General features: G+C 50.8%; 1 protein-coding gene across 1 annotated transcript; it reads right to left on the bottom strand.

Annotated features, from left to right (window-relative positions):
• Positions 1-2937: 2937 nt before the first annotated feature.
• On the bottom strand, positions 2938-14898 carry PIANP (PILR alpha associated neural protein). Its single transcript, XM_032801979.2, has 6 exons — positions 14854-14898; positions 6720-6790; positions 5915-6480; positions 5651-5732; positions 5106-5333; positions 2938-4083 (listed from the first exon to the last, which is right to left on the bottom strand). Exons 2-6 carry the CDS (start codon positions 6734-6736, stop codon positions 4062-4064), a joined length of 915 nt encoding a protein of 304 aa, XP_032657870.1. The 5' UTR covers positions 6737-6790; positions 14854-14898; the 3' UTR covers positions 2938-4061.
• Positions 14899-16089: the final 1191 nt, after the last annotated feature.

Genomic DNA, 16089 nt, shown 5'->3' with positions numbered 1-16089 from the left:
GGCCTGGGTCTATCTCCAATGGGCAGAGGCCCTAGGACAGTAGCCAGGGAAAATAACCATCTAAATCTGCCACAACATGTTGCTGTGGTTTGCAGCCTTCCTCTTCCCCCACATGCTTCTGCCACCCCTCCAGTGATCACTGCCAGAGTTAAGAAAGTGGGGGAGTACAAGGATACAAGGATGCTTAATTACAGAGCAGCCCTGGAAACCAGCAACAGCAGCAGTGTGGCCAGGAGGGGAGGTAGCAAGGCCGTAAATAGAAATCGCAGAGGCAGCTGAGGGGAACTGAGCAAGCGAATTTTCTGCTCCCAACATATCTCTATCTTCCTTCCTTCCTTTCAATTTTTCTGTCTCTCCTCTTAACTGTCATTCTGCTTCAATCAGAAATCATCATGCAATGAAAAGTCCATGAACATTGCTGGGAAATTGCATGTAACAGGCAAAACAAGAACCCTGGGACTGAACATGGAGCCTGCATCCCATGGCAGAGGGCACTTTGCATGGAAGGCAGGGGATCCCACAAGAGCAGGGAGCAATGCATGTGTGTTAGAGGAGAGGGCTGAAGCCCAGGATTGAATGGGGTTGAATTCTGCCTCCTCTATGGCCCAGGACAGAGGATTGTATGTGTGACGCCCCCATCCCAGTCTCCCTGGGGTGATGGCCCTCTTGGGCTCCCTGCCGTGACACCATACACAGCTGTAGCAGTTTTGTTTTCAGTATTTTGTAAAGGTTTATTTAAAAATGTTGAAACTTACATCCCACAAGAACTGAATATTTCACCACAAGGAGAAAATAATCCTACAAAAATATATATCACAGCACACAGGGGGGGGGGGGGGGGGAGAGAGAGTCAAAGGGGAAGGCACAAAGGGAAGGATAGAAAGAAATGGGTGGGGGAAGAAACAGAACAAGACGAGCAGGAGAGAGTGAACAAGAAAAGAAGGGGGAGACTGAAACAGCAGGAGGGAAGAGATGCGTGGGGTGGGAGTGTGAAGTGAGAGTAGGAGGAGGGAAAAAGATAGGTAAGAAAAACAGCAGGCCAAGGAAGTGGGGACTGGCAGGCAGTGAAAAAAGCTGGCCTGTTGCTATCTCTCTGACCCCGCCTGCCTGAGGTGGGGCTGAGGCTGCAAGGAAACATTGACTGATGTGTGCTAGGGATCTGGAGCGTAGGCCAGGGTCCAGTCAGGACTTCCTACTGCAGGACTAAACTCATCTGTGAGGAAGGGGAAAACTGCTAGATCCGGAGAGACAGAAGGCCTGGTTCTCCCAGCCTTGTATTGTCATTTACACCTGTGCCAACTGGGCATGAGCAAGTACACAATTTGATGTGGGAGTGTTTCAGCCTCAGTGTATACAGCTGAAATGGTTACTTCGTAAGGCTCCAGGCAGGGAAGAATCAGGCTCAGTGAGATTATTTACCAAATGCAAGAAGTTTTGGTAACATGTTTTTTGATTGTTCAGTTAAAGTCCTAAAATGCAGCAGAGAAAGTTTGTTAAGGACAGTTAATTTGATTGTATAGCACATCCTGTATGTTTCAGGTGAGATAGTGAATGATACTAACAGTAGCACATTAAACTAAATATTTAGTTAGAAAAATTGGACTAAGAAAACATTTTACATGTGCGATATATTTGAGGTAATGTTGCTACAGGACACTTCTCTTCCGCATTTACTGATTTTTTTGTGCCAATTTAACATTGTAGTCACAAAGTTTTTGCATTTCATTTCCTAGGTTTGTTTCTTTTCTTTTAAATAAAGGAAATCAATATACTGAGAGCTTGCAGAGCTCACAAACAGAAGTGAGCAAAAAACAGATTTTTTCAGTTTGGGAGGCCAAACCAGAAAAAATATTCAGTTTGAGTCAGACTGAAACCAATTTAAAAAGAAAAAAAAAATCGAATTGAAAATCTGAAAAAAATGTCATTTTGCATAGACCAAACTATTGTAGTTGACTCAAAATGATATACTTGTGGGGAGAGTAAGGCATTTCATTTTTATTTGGCCATTTTCAGAACATTTTCATCCTTCTCAAATTGGCCAAATGTGAAAATGAAAAGCCATTTTGAAAAGTCAAAACAAAACATTTCAAAATGGTTAAACTTTTTCTTTTTTTAGTCAAAATTATTCATTTAATTCAAACTGGATTTGCAAATCATTTTCATGCTCCAAAAATGCATTTTCAGTGAAATTACTATTTGCCAAAAATATTTTACTCGAGTTACTAACATACCTCTTGCCAGCAGAGCTTGTAAATTCCCTAAAACAATCAGCATGCACTGAATTAGCAGTATGTGCCACAAACATTTTTTATGTCATTTCTTGCTGCAAATGGGAAGGCAGAACAGTCATCCCTAGCTCATCAGGTAAATGGATTGAAGATTTGATAACCTAAATTTACGCCTCATCTATACTAGAAAAGTATCAGAGGGGTAGCCATGTTAGTCTGGATCTGTAAAAGCAGCAAAGAGTCCTGTGGCACCTTATAGACTAACACGTATTGGAGCATGAGCTTTCGTGGCTAGCTCACTGTAAAATCCTAGTGGGGACAAGGCACAGGCACTACTTACTGCAAGATAGGTAGATGAGGTCAATGTTATACCCCCAACCAACAGTTGACCTCAACTAGCTCCATCATGACAGAGACTCCAGAGCTTTGTCTCCACTAGGATTGTACAAACACACCTTTTCTGGCAGTGATGACATAGCCATTGTGTCCTAGGTATTTGGCCTCATCCTAATTGCCTGTGAATATCCCACCTCTGTCTGTCCTTCTCTCCATCTCTCACAAGTGCTGTCTGACAGGCTGGGGGCAGTCCAGGAATAACTGAATGGTATATAGCACCCTCAAAACATTCCCATATGTGGCTTCTGAACTGCTCCCTTTTGCAACATGGACAGGGTGGGTTCCTTCTTTCCCAGTCCTGGGGCATCAGTCCCTCACTGCCTATGCTGCCCTTTCCTCACTCCATTTGGGATGCTTGGGTCCTGATAGAAGACTCAGCTGAATCCATCATCAGACCTTTGTTAAATCCAAACCACTTCCCCACCCAACACCTAGCCAAGGCCCCAGTTCCCAGCCATTCATCTCCACGTGTCATGCTTCAACTGCTTTTGCAGTAGCCCTATAAAAGACTTGCACAGGATTGTATGCAGGGCAGTTACCTTGCTCAGGCTTGTTTTTCATACTTCCTGAACCACAAAATGGCCAGAGGATTTTGCCTCAAGTTTTCTGAAAACATCACCTTGGAGTGGAGACCAAATCTTGGTGAAGTGGGGTCGAAAAGATGTGAGTGCCTGGAAGCAGGGTGAACATGGAAACTATTCTGCAGCCTTTCCCAGTGAGAGAGAGAGAAGATGATGATGACCAGGTGATAGAGGAAGAGACAGAGAGAGGAGGAGGAACATTGGGAGAAAGAGAAAACAAAAAGACAGAACTGACAAAGGGAGAGGCAAGGTTCCTCCAGGGAATGGGGGGCAAGTGCTGAGTGAGGCCTTCCAAACACCCCCCACTAGCTGCTGCCAGCACCTGGATCCCTCAGGAGAGGTCAAGGCCTTAGCAGAAGACATCCCTCCACTCCATTGGAATCCTTGCCTAAGGCTGGGAATTCTGCAACCACAGAGCTCCAGCTAGTAGAAAGACACTTCAAAGCACACGACACAGGAAGGAACAAACAGAGGGGTTGGGACTGGGGGTAGGACCCTGCCTCTCCACCTCCCCTACCCCCATGTTAGGCATGCACTGGTGGGTTATCCTCAGAGATCAAAGTGCGTGTGTATATGTTGGGGGAGGGTCAGGAGGTTTAGATTTCACAACACCAACTGCTCTTGTGCCCCCTGCTCCTTTGTCACCTCATCTTGTGGGTTACCCCCAAGCTTCCTCTCCCCCGCAGCATGGGACCAGTGAGGTCCAGTCTGTCCATTGCCCGTACATCCTGGGATGGTTAAGTAAATGATGGTGGTGGAAAGTTGTGACACAAGCAAATCATTCCTAGTGTAGCAGAGGCAACAGAACACTCCCTGGATGTGACAAGAGGGGTTGTGGAAGCCAGCTCCGCTGCTCTCACAGATTTACCAGTGGGATCCTGGGGGGAAAAAGGGAGTGAAATAAAAGAATCAGAAATGGAAGATGCCTCTTCAGGTCCCCCTCTCCCAGGGGTGAAAGTAAGTCCAGTGACTTACTGGTATGCTGGGGCCAGCTCTGGCCCCTGGAAGGGGCGTGGCCTAGAGTGGAAGGGGCATGGCTGAGGGAGTCAGAGTCAGCCCCAGCCCACCCTGTAAGGTAAGTGCCCCCCCCCACCAGGGTAGCAGCAGCCCAGGGCTCTGGGAGCTATTTAAAGGGCCCAGGGCTCCCCTGCTTCTACCGCCCTGGCCCTTTAAATAGCTGAGGAGCCCTGGGGAAGTGGTGGGGCTTCCACAGCTATTTAAAGGACCAGTGCAGCAGAGACAGCTGGAGCCCCAGGCCCTTTAAATAGCCCCTGGAGCTCCTCGCTACCCCTGGGCTCCGGGGGCTATTTAAAGGGCCGGGGCGGTAGAAGCAGCCAGAGCCCTGGACTTTTTAATTAGCCCCCAGAGCCCCGCAGCCCTACTCCAGGGCTCCAGCAGTGGGGCTTTGGTGGCAATTTAAAGGTCCTGGGGTGCTAGCCCCTGTTGGGAGCCCCAGGCCCTTTAACTTGCCCCCTGAGGAAGCCAGGCCATCCTGGTATGGCAAACTGGTTCTTGCCGGTACACCTTTCCAGGTTGTGCCGGCTTACTTTCACCTCTGGCCTCACCTTTCCTGGCTAGGACTGTTCCCTATCCCCACCCTCTCCCCAAGGCTCCTAGTTCCTAGCATCTCAAGCGACAGGGCTTCAGGCCCTTCCCTTAGAGAGAGGACAATCCGGGCTCACAGACCCCTGAGCACTGGACAGCTCCTTTCCCCAGATTCGCTCTTTTCCCCACTTGGTTCCCCCACTAAACAATCTCCCTTTGCCCTGGGCTTCAAAGACATTCATCAGAGAATTGCACTGTCTCTCCCTCTGTCTCTTACTGTTCCAGCGTTCTTTTCATCCTCCCTCTCTTCCCCTGTCTCTACCCCCATCTCACTCTCCTCCTTTCTGTCACTCACCGGTTGAGCTGGAAGGTCCTGCTCTTCCCCTGGCCCCCCAGTTTCTCTACACCCTCCTGGACCTGCCTGGGCTCCTCCGTCTCAGGTGTTGGGATCAGTGTGTCTCCGTAGGGTCCCAGGATGCTGACTGTGGTGGGCGACAGGTCTGTGAGTGGCTGCTGACTCTCCTGCTGCCGCATCCCACTCCGCTGGCCAGAGTGACGCCGCCGCTTCTGACTACGGTCCCAGCTGCAGTGAGAGAGGATCACAGAGACGGGGGGAGGCCTCGTCCCCTAAGGTACCCAGAACCTTGAGAACGGTGGGGTCTGTGCCCCTAAGCCCCTGATACACCCAGAACACTGAGAACAGTGGGGTCCATGTCCAAACCTTCCTCATGCACACAGCCCCCGAGCACAGTGAGATCCTTGTCCCTAAAGCCCCTCCCTCCAAGTCCAAGCAGTGTCTCTGGCCCTGTGAGCCCTCAGAACTAGTGGATTCCACTCACTCCCAGAGCAGTCTTGCAGATGCCCAAGTGGACGACATCCACACCCATAAACCTCACTCACCAGAACTTGAATATTATCCCAGTGGCAACTAGGACAATAATGATGGAGATTGTGATAGTAACATACAGCTGAGGATCCACACCTGAGAGAGACAGAAAGAGTGTGTGAGAGCCACATCTGGCATCCAGCCAAAGGCACTGCAGGGAAAGGGGCAGGAGGGCTTGGTGTGTGGAGCCCTCCCCCTGCCCCAAAAGTGCACTGCTGGCCTTTCCCAGCAGGAGGTGCCATAAGGAGCAGGGTGAAAGAGATGTGGAGCAGATTTACCTTCCCCCCGGGGCCCAAACAAGAAGGGCCTCAGCGTGGCGGGGGTCTCCCGCAGGTTGAGCCCTGCATTGTGCAGCAGTGAGTGGGAGTTGGGTTGTGCTGTCGCCATCCCATGTGGTGAAACAAAGGTGTAACCCAGAGGTGGGAAGCCTGGATTGGCTGAGTTGGGGTCACCTCCATCCTCATCTGACACTGTGGGGCCCCATACAATGGCCCAGGGGTACTGGGATGAAGGCAGCCCCTCCTCAAATCCAGAGGGGGTGGCAGGCCGGGCCCCTGGGGCCTGGCGCCTCAGCCGCATCACATGACGCAGCTCCCCGTCCCGTGGCATCAGAGATCGCTGGCGCAGTGTGATGAAGCGAGAGTCTCTCTCTGAGGGTGAGATCTTGTCCCAAATGCAAACAGGCCTGGCAGCTAAGGGGCTGCGACGGGCACAGAGTGGCCGAGGAGCAAGGGGACTCCGGGAACGAAGTGACCAGACGCCATGTGAAGAGACTGCTAAGGCCACAAGCAGGACGGTCCAGAGCTGCAGGGAATGGAGGCAGGAAACCAGTGGGAGCATTACACTGTGGAGAGAGAGAGAGTGAGAGAGATCAGAAGAGCATCTTCTGCTGGGAGATGCCAGGACTGGAGTTGCTGAGAGCTCCCATCACAGCCAGCATTCCTACTCCCCTTCCTATGCTGGCTTTTGCAAGGAAAGGCTGTGATGGGAGTATCAGGGAGCTCCCCACTTAGCCAGTGCTTCTTTCCCATTCTGTGTTGTGCCTTCTACATTATTAGTTAACTTTGGAAGTTGTGAACTTACCAGGTACCTGACTCCATAGCAGAGGCAACAGTTTCTTCACTCAGCAACCACCTCGTCTCATATTCTTCACTAAAAGACGAAAAAAGGAGATTCAGTGCACATCATAGAATCATAGCAGATTAGGGTTGGAAGAGACCTCAGGAGGTCATCTAGTCCAACCCCCTGCTCGAAGCAGGACCAAGACCAACTAAATCATCCCAGCCAGGGCTTTGTCAAGCCTGACCTTAAAAACCTCTAAGGATGGAGATTCCAACACCTCCCTAGCTAACCCATTCCAGTGCTTCAACACCATCCTAGTGAAATAGTTTTTCCTAATATCTAACCTAGACCTCCCCTACTGCAACTTGAGACCATTACTCCTTGTTCTGTCATCTGCCAACACTGAGAACAGCCGAGCTCCATCCTCTTTGGAACCTCCCTTCAGGTAGTTGAAGGCTGCTATCAGATCCCCCCTCACTCTTCTCTTCCATAGACTAAATAAGTTCATCTCCACCATTCCTGGTGTCCCTCAGTACTGATGTGCAGCCTCCAATCATCCCTGGCTATTCATGGCCTGGGCCTCAACAAACAGCTCTGCTGAAGCTCCTCAGTCCACACAGCCCACAGGCACCCATCTTGAAAATACACACAAGCTGCAGACTCACATAGGCACACCCTCCTTCCCCTGCATGCACACACACTGCACAAAAACACACACAAGGGCATATGCACACACTTGGTCACACAAACACTCATGCATGTGCACACACACACCACACAGTTTCCCCAGAGACTGCTGTGTCTGAAGGTCAAGAGAGGAATTCAGTATCTTTGTTTGCTTGTCACTAGAACAAGTTGGAATCTTCATTCCTATGTTTGTTTATAATGTGGAGTGAGCAATGCATTTATTAAAAAAAGAGACTTTTCCATTGTGTGTCAGACAAAGAAAGAGAAAATGGGAAAAAAACAACCATGATAAAGAAAATTATGAAAGTGAGAGTGAATCATCTACAAAAGTCCAGACCCGCTAAAGAATTTAACAGCAAAAGTGTGCCCATCAAATATTTAGTGTTTACATTCCCATTGGCTAACATTAAATTAGCTTTTCCATACACTCTGTTCCAGGTCTCTTCTCTTTCTCTGTCTCTCTCTCTCACAGACACACACTCCTTTCTGCCAGTCTTTCCCACTGTCTCTATTAAAATATTGTTACCTAGCATAGATAATAGTAAACTACGGGCTGACTTTGTTGATTAGATTTATAGTCCGGCCATGCCCATTCTCCCTGCATTCTAGCCTGGCACTAGGAGGTATTGTGTTGCTACCCTTCATGCCCTTGAGGTGCTCCATCTCTCAGGCCCCTCCCTCTAAGCAGTGCCCAGTGGAGTCCCAGACTCTTTTCTGAGATGTGGGGGGTGAGGAGGTGCCTGACACTGGCAGTCCGTTATAAAGCAAAACCTTTACACAGAAAATCAATATGAATACTCTGTGAATTTCTTTGTGGTAGCTACATAATAGTAACCCCAGGGTCAACGAGTGTGTGTGTGTTAGGGTGACCAGACAGCAAGTGTGAAAAATCGGGACAGGGGGTGGGGAGTAATAGGAGCCTATATAAGAAAAAGACTCAAAAATCAGGACTGTCACTATAGAAATCGGGACATCTGGTCACCCTATTGTGTGTGTGAGAGAGACAGAGACTGACCCATTGATAGCTCCCTGATGCTCTGTCTTGGTACCCTGTGGAGGGGTGGAAAACAGCCTGTGTGTGCATATGTCTGGGTGAAGCTCATGAATGACTAAGCATGGAGAATGTCCTGCCAGGGCTGACTTGAGGTCCAATCTGTTGTCCAAGCTCCACAGAGTCCTTCGGAGGTTTTTGCCATCTCTTCCTGTTTAGTCTCCCCCAGGCATATCATTAATTAAAAGCAACCTCCCCCCCCCACCCTTTTAAATGAAAGTCTCTTCCTATTGGTAGGTAACAAGTGTCACACAAGCTGTGGGGCAAGGGAGATGCCCTCCCTGATATGTTAAGTGGGGATATTTTTAGGTCGCTTCTGCTAAATATTTAAACCAGGTTCACAGAGGAAAAAAAAATCTCATCCATCTGCTAATGCAACCTCTCCCCCTCCCACACGTGACAGGATCACCCTGTGAAGAGAATCTGAGGTTCCCCTCAGGGCCAGCTCCAGGCACCAGCCCAGGAAGCAGGTGCTTGGGGCTGCCAGTGAAGAGGGGCGGCATGTCTGGCTCTTCAGCAGCAATTCGCTGGCAGGTCTCTCACTCCCTCTCGGAGCAAAGGACCAGCCACTGAATCGCCTCCGAAGACTGAAGTGGTGGCGGTAGACCTGATCGCAGCTTTTTTTTTTTTTTTTGCTGCTTGGGGCAGCAAAAACCCTGGAGCTGGCCCTGGTTCCCCTGGATATGAAAATGGGGGAGATCAGTAGCCATTCTTGCCACTGCATCTCATTGATGCAGGGGTTATATTACTCCCAAGTTGTGATGGATAGAGGGGACCTAGTACTCGCATGGAAGGAGTTTAAAAGCAGCTCAGCCCAAAGACGGAGTGAGATTCCTGCAGAGCCCAAAGGATTCCTGTCAGGACCCAGGTTATCTGGATTATTATCACGTTGCCCTAGAAGATTAAACATGCTTGAGAGACTAGCAGCAAACCCTGATGCTAGTGCCCCAGGGCATGAACCCCTTTGTATTTTGGGAATAAAGTGTGAAACCCAGTGCTAATGTCCTGCGGTGTGGATCCCACCAGGCTCAGGAGGTTGGGGTGTGAATCCTAGCCATAGTCCTCTGAGGTGCAGCTTACTACCTGCCCAGACTGTACTAGACATTAGGGCCCCAGAATAAGGATCCTGCTGTGTTTAGGGGCTGGGAATGTGAATTCCAGAGGTAGTGCTCTGTGGTGCAGATCTTTCTGCACTCAATGGCTGGAAGTAGGAATCCCACTGCTATTGTCCTGGGGGTGGGAATCCTACATAGAGGATGGGAGTGTAAATCTCTGTGCTAGTGAACTGAAGCGTCATTCCACCTATACTTGGGAGGGGATGTTGGGAGTGGAATCCCAGCACAAGTGAGTTTAGGTGCAGGTGGCATGAATCCCAGTGCTAAAGCCCTCTAATGCAGATCCTGCTGTGCTTAGGGGCTGTAAGTTTGAATTTGTGTGTTAGTGCCTCAGGCTGTGTTAAAGATCTGGGAATGCAAATCCTGGTGCTTGTACCCTGTAGCACAGTACCTGTGTGCATGAAAGTGTGAATTCCAGCCCTAATGTTCTGGGGGTGTGGATGCCACTGCCTCTGGCAGCAGGAAATGTGACCCCCAGGCTGGTACCCTCAGGTGCAGACCTTCCTGTGCTCATGAGCTGGGAGTCTGAATCCTGCTTTACCCAGGGGCTGGAAGCAGGAGTTCTGGTGCCCTTGGGTGGGGATCCCACTCTGATGCTGGCAGAACAGGTTCTGGTTCATGCCCTGGTCCCCTTGTCTCACCTGAAGACTGACAAACACACTACTGGAATCAGTCTGGCTCACCTGTGTGTTAGTATTGTTAAAATACTACTATTAGAATTATAAGGATGTTTAGTCTCTATTGAATGCTTGTGAGTTGCTGCATTCATTAATCTCACAACATCTGTATCCCATATTTAGGCCCCTACCAAATTCACAGTCCATTTTGGTCAATTTCACAGTCATAGGATTTTAAAGATCATAAATTTCATGATTTCAGCTATTTCAATCTGAAATTTCAAGGTGGTATAATTGTAGACATCTTGACCCAAAAAGGAGTTGGGGGGCGGGGGAGGGGGTACATGGTTATTTGGGATGAGGGTTGCGGTACTGTTGCTCTTACTTCTGTGCTGCTGGCAGTGCTGCCTTCAGAGCTGGGCAGCTGGAGAGTAGCGGCTGCTGGCTGGGAGCCCAGCTCTGAAAGCAGAGCTGCTGCCAGCAGCAGGGCAGAAGGAAGGATGGCATGGTATGGTATTGCCACCCTTCCTTCTGTGCTGCTGCCTGCAGAGCTGGGCCTCAGTCAGCAGCTGCCCCTCTTGGGCCACCCTGCTCTGAAGGCAGCAACGCAGAAGTCAAGTGGCATGGTATGGTATTGCCACCTTGACTTCTGTGCTGCTGCTGGCGGGGTGCTGTCTTCAGAGCAGGGCGCCTGGCCAACAGCTGCCACTCTCCGGTCACCCAGCTCTCAAGGTAGCACAGAAGTATGGGTGGCAATACCATGAGCCCCCCCAAAATAACCTTGCAACCCTCCTGCAACTCCTTTTTGGGTCAGGGCCCCCAATTTGAGAAACGCTGGTCTCCCCTGTGAAATCTGTTTAGTATAGGGTAAAAGCACACAAAAGACCAGATTTCATGGGGGCAGACCAGATTTCACGGTCCATGATGCATTTTTTATGGCCGTGAATTTGGTAGGGCCCTACCCATATTGTAAGGCAATATTTGAGCAGTTGTATCGTGAACCTCTGAACTGTGTAAACCCCATACAGGAGAGAGACATCAATTAGTGTAAGCTGCTGATCTTCGACAGAAGGGTGTTACAGCCTTCCCAAAAGGAAAGGTCCATCAATACCAGATGGACTATTATGGGATGTTGAGACTGTAATTTCCCTGTGTACCATCAACAAAAGGATAAAAAACGTTTACTGTTCTGCCCTTCTCCTTGTGAAGAAGAGTCATGCAAGTGGACTCCTTCTATCAGCTAAATTTGCAACTCAGAGCATATGTCAGTAGGGGAAAAAACCCCCAAACAAAAGGAACTTGGGATCTCTATGCAGCTTGGACTCATGGGGAGTGGTGTTTCTAGGCATAAGCAAGAGATCCACAGCTGCTCAGCCTGGGTTAGCCCTAACGGACATATAGAGTTTGCTTATTACAGAAGCTTCTATTACCTGATGAAACATAAGACTGTAACTCATTTGTGTATCTATGTTTACTTGCTTTATCCTTGTAAATAACTCTTTAATTTCCCTTTCCTATTTAATAAATCTCTATATAGTTTACTGTAAGATTGGCTCCAAGTGCTGTCTTTGGTGGAAGATCTAATGTGCAACTGACCTGGGGTAAGTGACCGGTCCTTTGGGACTGAGAGTAGCTTGAATATTGCTGTGATTCTTGGTGTAAGAGACCATCTATCACAGAGGTAGGCTCACTTGGGTGGCAAGATAGATCAGTGTACCCAAGGGGACTGTCTGTGACTCCATGATATGGCTGTTAAAGTGCCTGAGGAGTTTCCACTGGACACTCAGTTGCTGAAATCTGAGTGTAGAACTCACAACTGAATTGGCGTTTGTGCCCAGGTTCCTAACACTCTGCCCTGAGGTTGATACCATGTTCTTGAGTCACTGCAGGCAGCATTACATGCACTATGCACCCAGACTTAGACTGTGAAAACTGGGGCTCATGTATTAACTAGGAACAGATCTCATTGTGCTTAGAGGCTGGGAACGTGAATCCCAGTGCTGTTACTCTGGGCTGTGTAGCCAGCTGCATTCACTCACTGGTTCTGGTTTCCTGTGGCAGAGATCCCACAGTTCTTGGAAACCGGGAGTGTAAATTTTGGTGCTTGTGCCACAAAGCATGAATCCCACTGTGCCAAGGAACTGGCAATATGCCTCTCAGCACTAATGCCCTGGGCAGTCTATTGCACTCATGGGTTGGAAACGTGCATTCCTGTGTTAGTAGCCTGAACCTGACATGATGCTCCTCTTGGATGCTGTGTATATGACTCCCACTGCTAGTGTCCTGAAGTGCAGATCCTGTTGCATGCAGTTTATCATGCCAATGCCTCTCATGGATGGGAGCCAAGAACGCTCAATTCTCCCTGCTATCCTATTCAATATAAAACTGTAGAGAGAACTAGGGAGACGGCAAGGGCTGAGGTGCCAGCAACAAGCAGATAATAGCCAACTCTGCATCAGCTGTTATCTGCACAATCCAACTGCTGGAAGTTGAAGTGAGACAAATTTAAATAAGGTGCAAATTTTTAACAATAAGGATCTCACAATAGACCAGTTTACCTAGGACTGTGGTGGAATGTCTTTAAATGGATATATTTCTAAAAGATATGCTGTAGCTCATCCAGAAGCTATGGGCTTGATGCAGGAAATAAAATTGGTGGAATTCTATGGTCTATGCTATACAGGAGGTCAGATGAGATGATCACAATGGTCCCTTGTGGCCTTGGAAACTATAAATCTCACAGCTTTCTTGATGTCTTGCAGTGAACAACATCTGAATGATGAGCAACTGGCTAAAGCTGAATACATACAAGACAGATCATGTCAGTGGGAAGAAGGTAGCCAGGGATGGTCTAAAGATTGCACCTAATTCTATCTGACTTGGCTGTGGCCATAGTGATCTGTATATTTGTAACATCTAAATAAGACTGTTGCAATACTCTATATAGGAATGAAGCATGTTACCTTCAGAGAGCTTCGGCTAATTCAGAATGTACCAGTCTGTTTGTTCAGCAACGCATTTTGCTGGAATGCATCACCCTGGTTCTCTGCACCCCATGCAGGGCCCCCGTTGAACACAGAGCCCAATTCAGGTTCTCCATCCTGATATTCAAAGCCTTCCATGGGACAGACCCCAGTGACATGAGCACTCCATCACCTCTCCCTCTGCAATTATGGCTTCACATGACAAATACTTTCCACTGAAATAGTGAAATTGTCAACAGGGGGGTGTGTGGGGAGAAGGCTCATGATTATGAGGAACAGAACATTCATAGGAGCTGGGCCAAGACTATGGACTTCACTATCAGATAAAATAACATTCCCCATTAACTCCGCCTCATTGAGAGCTAAAGGCAAACTCCCTCTTTGCCCAGCCTGACCCACTCCAAATTCCTCCTCTTTATAATAATTTAAAAAAACAAACCAAAACTGAGCATGACCAACCCACCCTTCAGCAATGAAGAGAGTGATATCATGGCTGGCACTGAGAAGTGTTCAGATACTGTGGTGGCAGCCATCAGTATAAGAACCTCGATAGACTGGGGTCTGGGACTGTGAATCCCAGCAGCAGACTCCATTGAGCCTCGGCATTGGCGGTGTGAATCTCAGGGCTAATGTGCCAGAGTGCCAATCCCACCATACTTAATCAGTAGGAGTGCAAATACTGGTGCTAGTGGCTCAAGGTGCGATTTGCTCTGGTCTTTAGGGCAGGAAGTGTGAATTCCAGGTTAGAGAACTGGGACAGGAGGCATTTGCCCTAAGGTGTGGATTCTGCTGCACTTGGGTGGGGTTAGGAGGCTGGGAGTGTGAATTGCAAATGCTAGTGTCCTGGGGAGCTAGGGGGATGTTGAAATCATGGTACTGTAATGCACTTGGGCTATTCCACTGTCGTGCATGGGGCTGGGAACTTTTGGATCCCACATCCTGTGGGATGTAGCTGTGTTTGGAGGCTGAGAGTTTGAATCCAGGCTGATGAGTGTCTGTGGATGCTGTGCCAGCTGAGATTGTGAATCCTGTGCTAGTACCCCACCGTGTTGATCCCATGGTGCTGAGGTGCTGGGAGTGTTAACTCAATGTTAATGCACTGGGATAAGGATCCTGAAGTGTTCAGTGACTGGCAATGGGAATTCCAATGCAAGGGTCCTAGGGCATAGCTCCCCGTGTGCCCAGGTGCCCACTGTCTGGGGGAACGATTGGAGTGTGTGCCTTTCGGGGATGGATTTCCCTGTGCTTGGGGCCAGAGGTGTGAAGGCAGTGCTTGTGCACTGGGAGTAGATCTGCATTTGGGTGCTGCGAGTGTGAGCCCCTGTGGTAGCGCTCTGCGGGTGCGGATCCCGGGCACCCAGGGGTTGGGTTGTGATGACCCCCCTCCCCATGTGTAACAAGTATGTCGATTCTCTGCCTCTCCAATTTGTCCTCCCCGTCCCCTATGTCCAAATCCTCGGCTCTCCGGTCTCCCCTGCACGCTCCCTCCAGCACAACAGGTCTCCGTGCGTGCGCTGGGGCCGCAGGGCTGCGGGTGCTGGACAGGGCGAGAGGCCCCCGCCCCGGAGCCAGGTGAGGGGCGCTCGGGGAAGCCGCGGGGCCAGGCGAGGAAGGACGCGGGCAGGGATGCGCCCCGCTCCCCGGGCCCCGCCCATCCAGCCGCATCCCCGCGGCGCCGGAGAGCCCGGGCACAAACTCACTTGCGGGCGGACGCCCGGGGCCAGCCGGCGCGAAGGGGCCGCGCTGGGGGGGCCCGGCTGGGTCGGCTGCGGCAGGTGCCTCTCATGCCGGGCGGCTCGGCGGGCTGGAGCCCGGGCTGCAGGAGAGCAGAGACCGTCTGGAAATAAACAGCTGGCGAGGGCTGGGCCGCCCCGTCCTGCCCTCTGTCTCTCCTCGCTGGCTCCGTTAACCCCTGGCTGCCGGGCCCCCCCAGCCCGCCGACCAGCCGCAGCCGCGGCTCGCTGTGCAGGCGGGTGGGGGCGGGAGAACCGAGACTTGGGCCCCGCGGCAGCTCACAGCGACTGGAGCCCGAGAGCTCGGTCCTGCCTCTAGCCCGCCGCCGCCCAGCCCCGAGCTCCCCCTTCGCCCCCCAGTGCCCCGCCCGCCCCCAGCTCCCCTTTCCCGCCCCCATGCTCCCGCCGCCTGAGCTCCCCTTTCGCCCCCCAGTGCCGCCGCCCAGCCTTCCGAGCTCCCCTTTCCCGCCCCCCCAGTGCCCCCGCCGCTGAGCTTCCCCTTTCCGCCCCCAGTGCCCCGCCCAAGCCCCCGAGCTCCCCTTTCCCGCCCCCCATGTGCCCCGCCGCCTGAGCGCCCCTGTCTCGCACCTCCCAGCCCCCCGCCCCTGGCCCCCAACAGACCTGCCCCCGCTGCCGAGCCCTCCTGCTCCCAGCAGCAAGACCTGATCCCTCCCCAGGCTCAGTCAGTCTGTCTCTTTCCCCGGCTCATCTTGCTGCTTATTCTCTGGATCTTAACGGGAAGCGATTACGTTGCTATGGAGAGAGGTGTCTCCAAGGGACCCGTCACTTGTGGCTTGAGCGCTAGCCAGTGAAATCAGACGCCAGAAAGGTCTGTCCTTGGGGGGGAGTGATGCAGAACCCCCCTACGCACTCCTTGGAAAGCCCCTCTCCACAATCTTCCCGCTGGACTCACTTCTTTGCAGCATCTCTCTGCCCCTTGGAGCCCTCTCCCTCATATACCTTCCAAAATCTCCTCCCCCTTCCCAATCCTGTAACCTCACCTCTGTAATCTCCTCTCTCCCCAAAGACCCCCCAACACCCACCCAGAATATCCCACCTCCAGGACATTCCCCTCCTCTGGAATCTTCTGATCCTTGCCTCATGCAGAAATTACCAAGCGATTACCCTCCCAAGAGTCATCCCTGGAACACTCCCCCTTCCCCGATATCTCCTCTAAATCCTGGACCCCTCCTCTCTGCAGCAG

This window comes from Chelonoidis abingdonii, chromosome 1 (genome assembly GCF_003597395.2).
Source record: "Chelonoidis abingdonii isolate Lonesome George chromosome 1, CheloAbing_2.0, whole genome shotgun sequence".
Classification (NCBI taxonomy): domain Eukaryota; kingdom Metazoa; phylum Chordata; order Testudines; family Testudinidae; genus Chelonoidis; species Chelonoidis abingdonii.
This window is presented reverse-complemented; position numbering and strand designations above follow the sequence as displayed.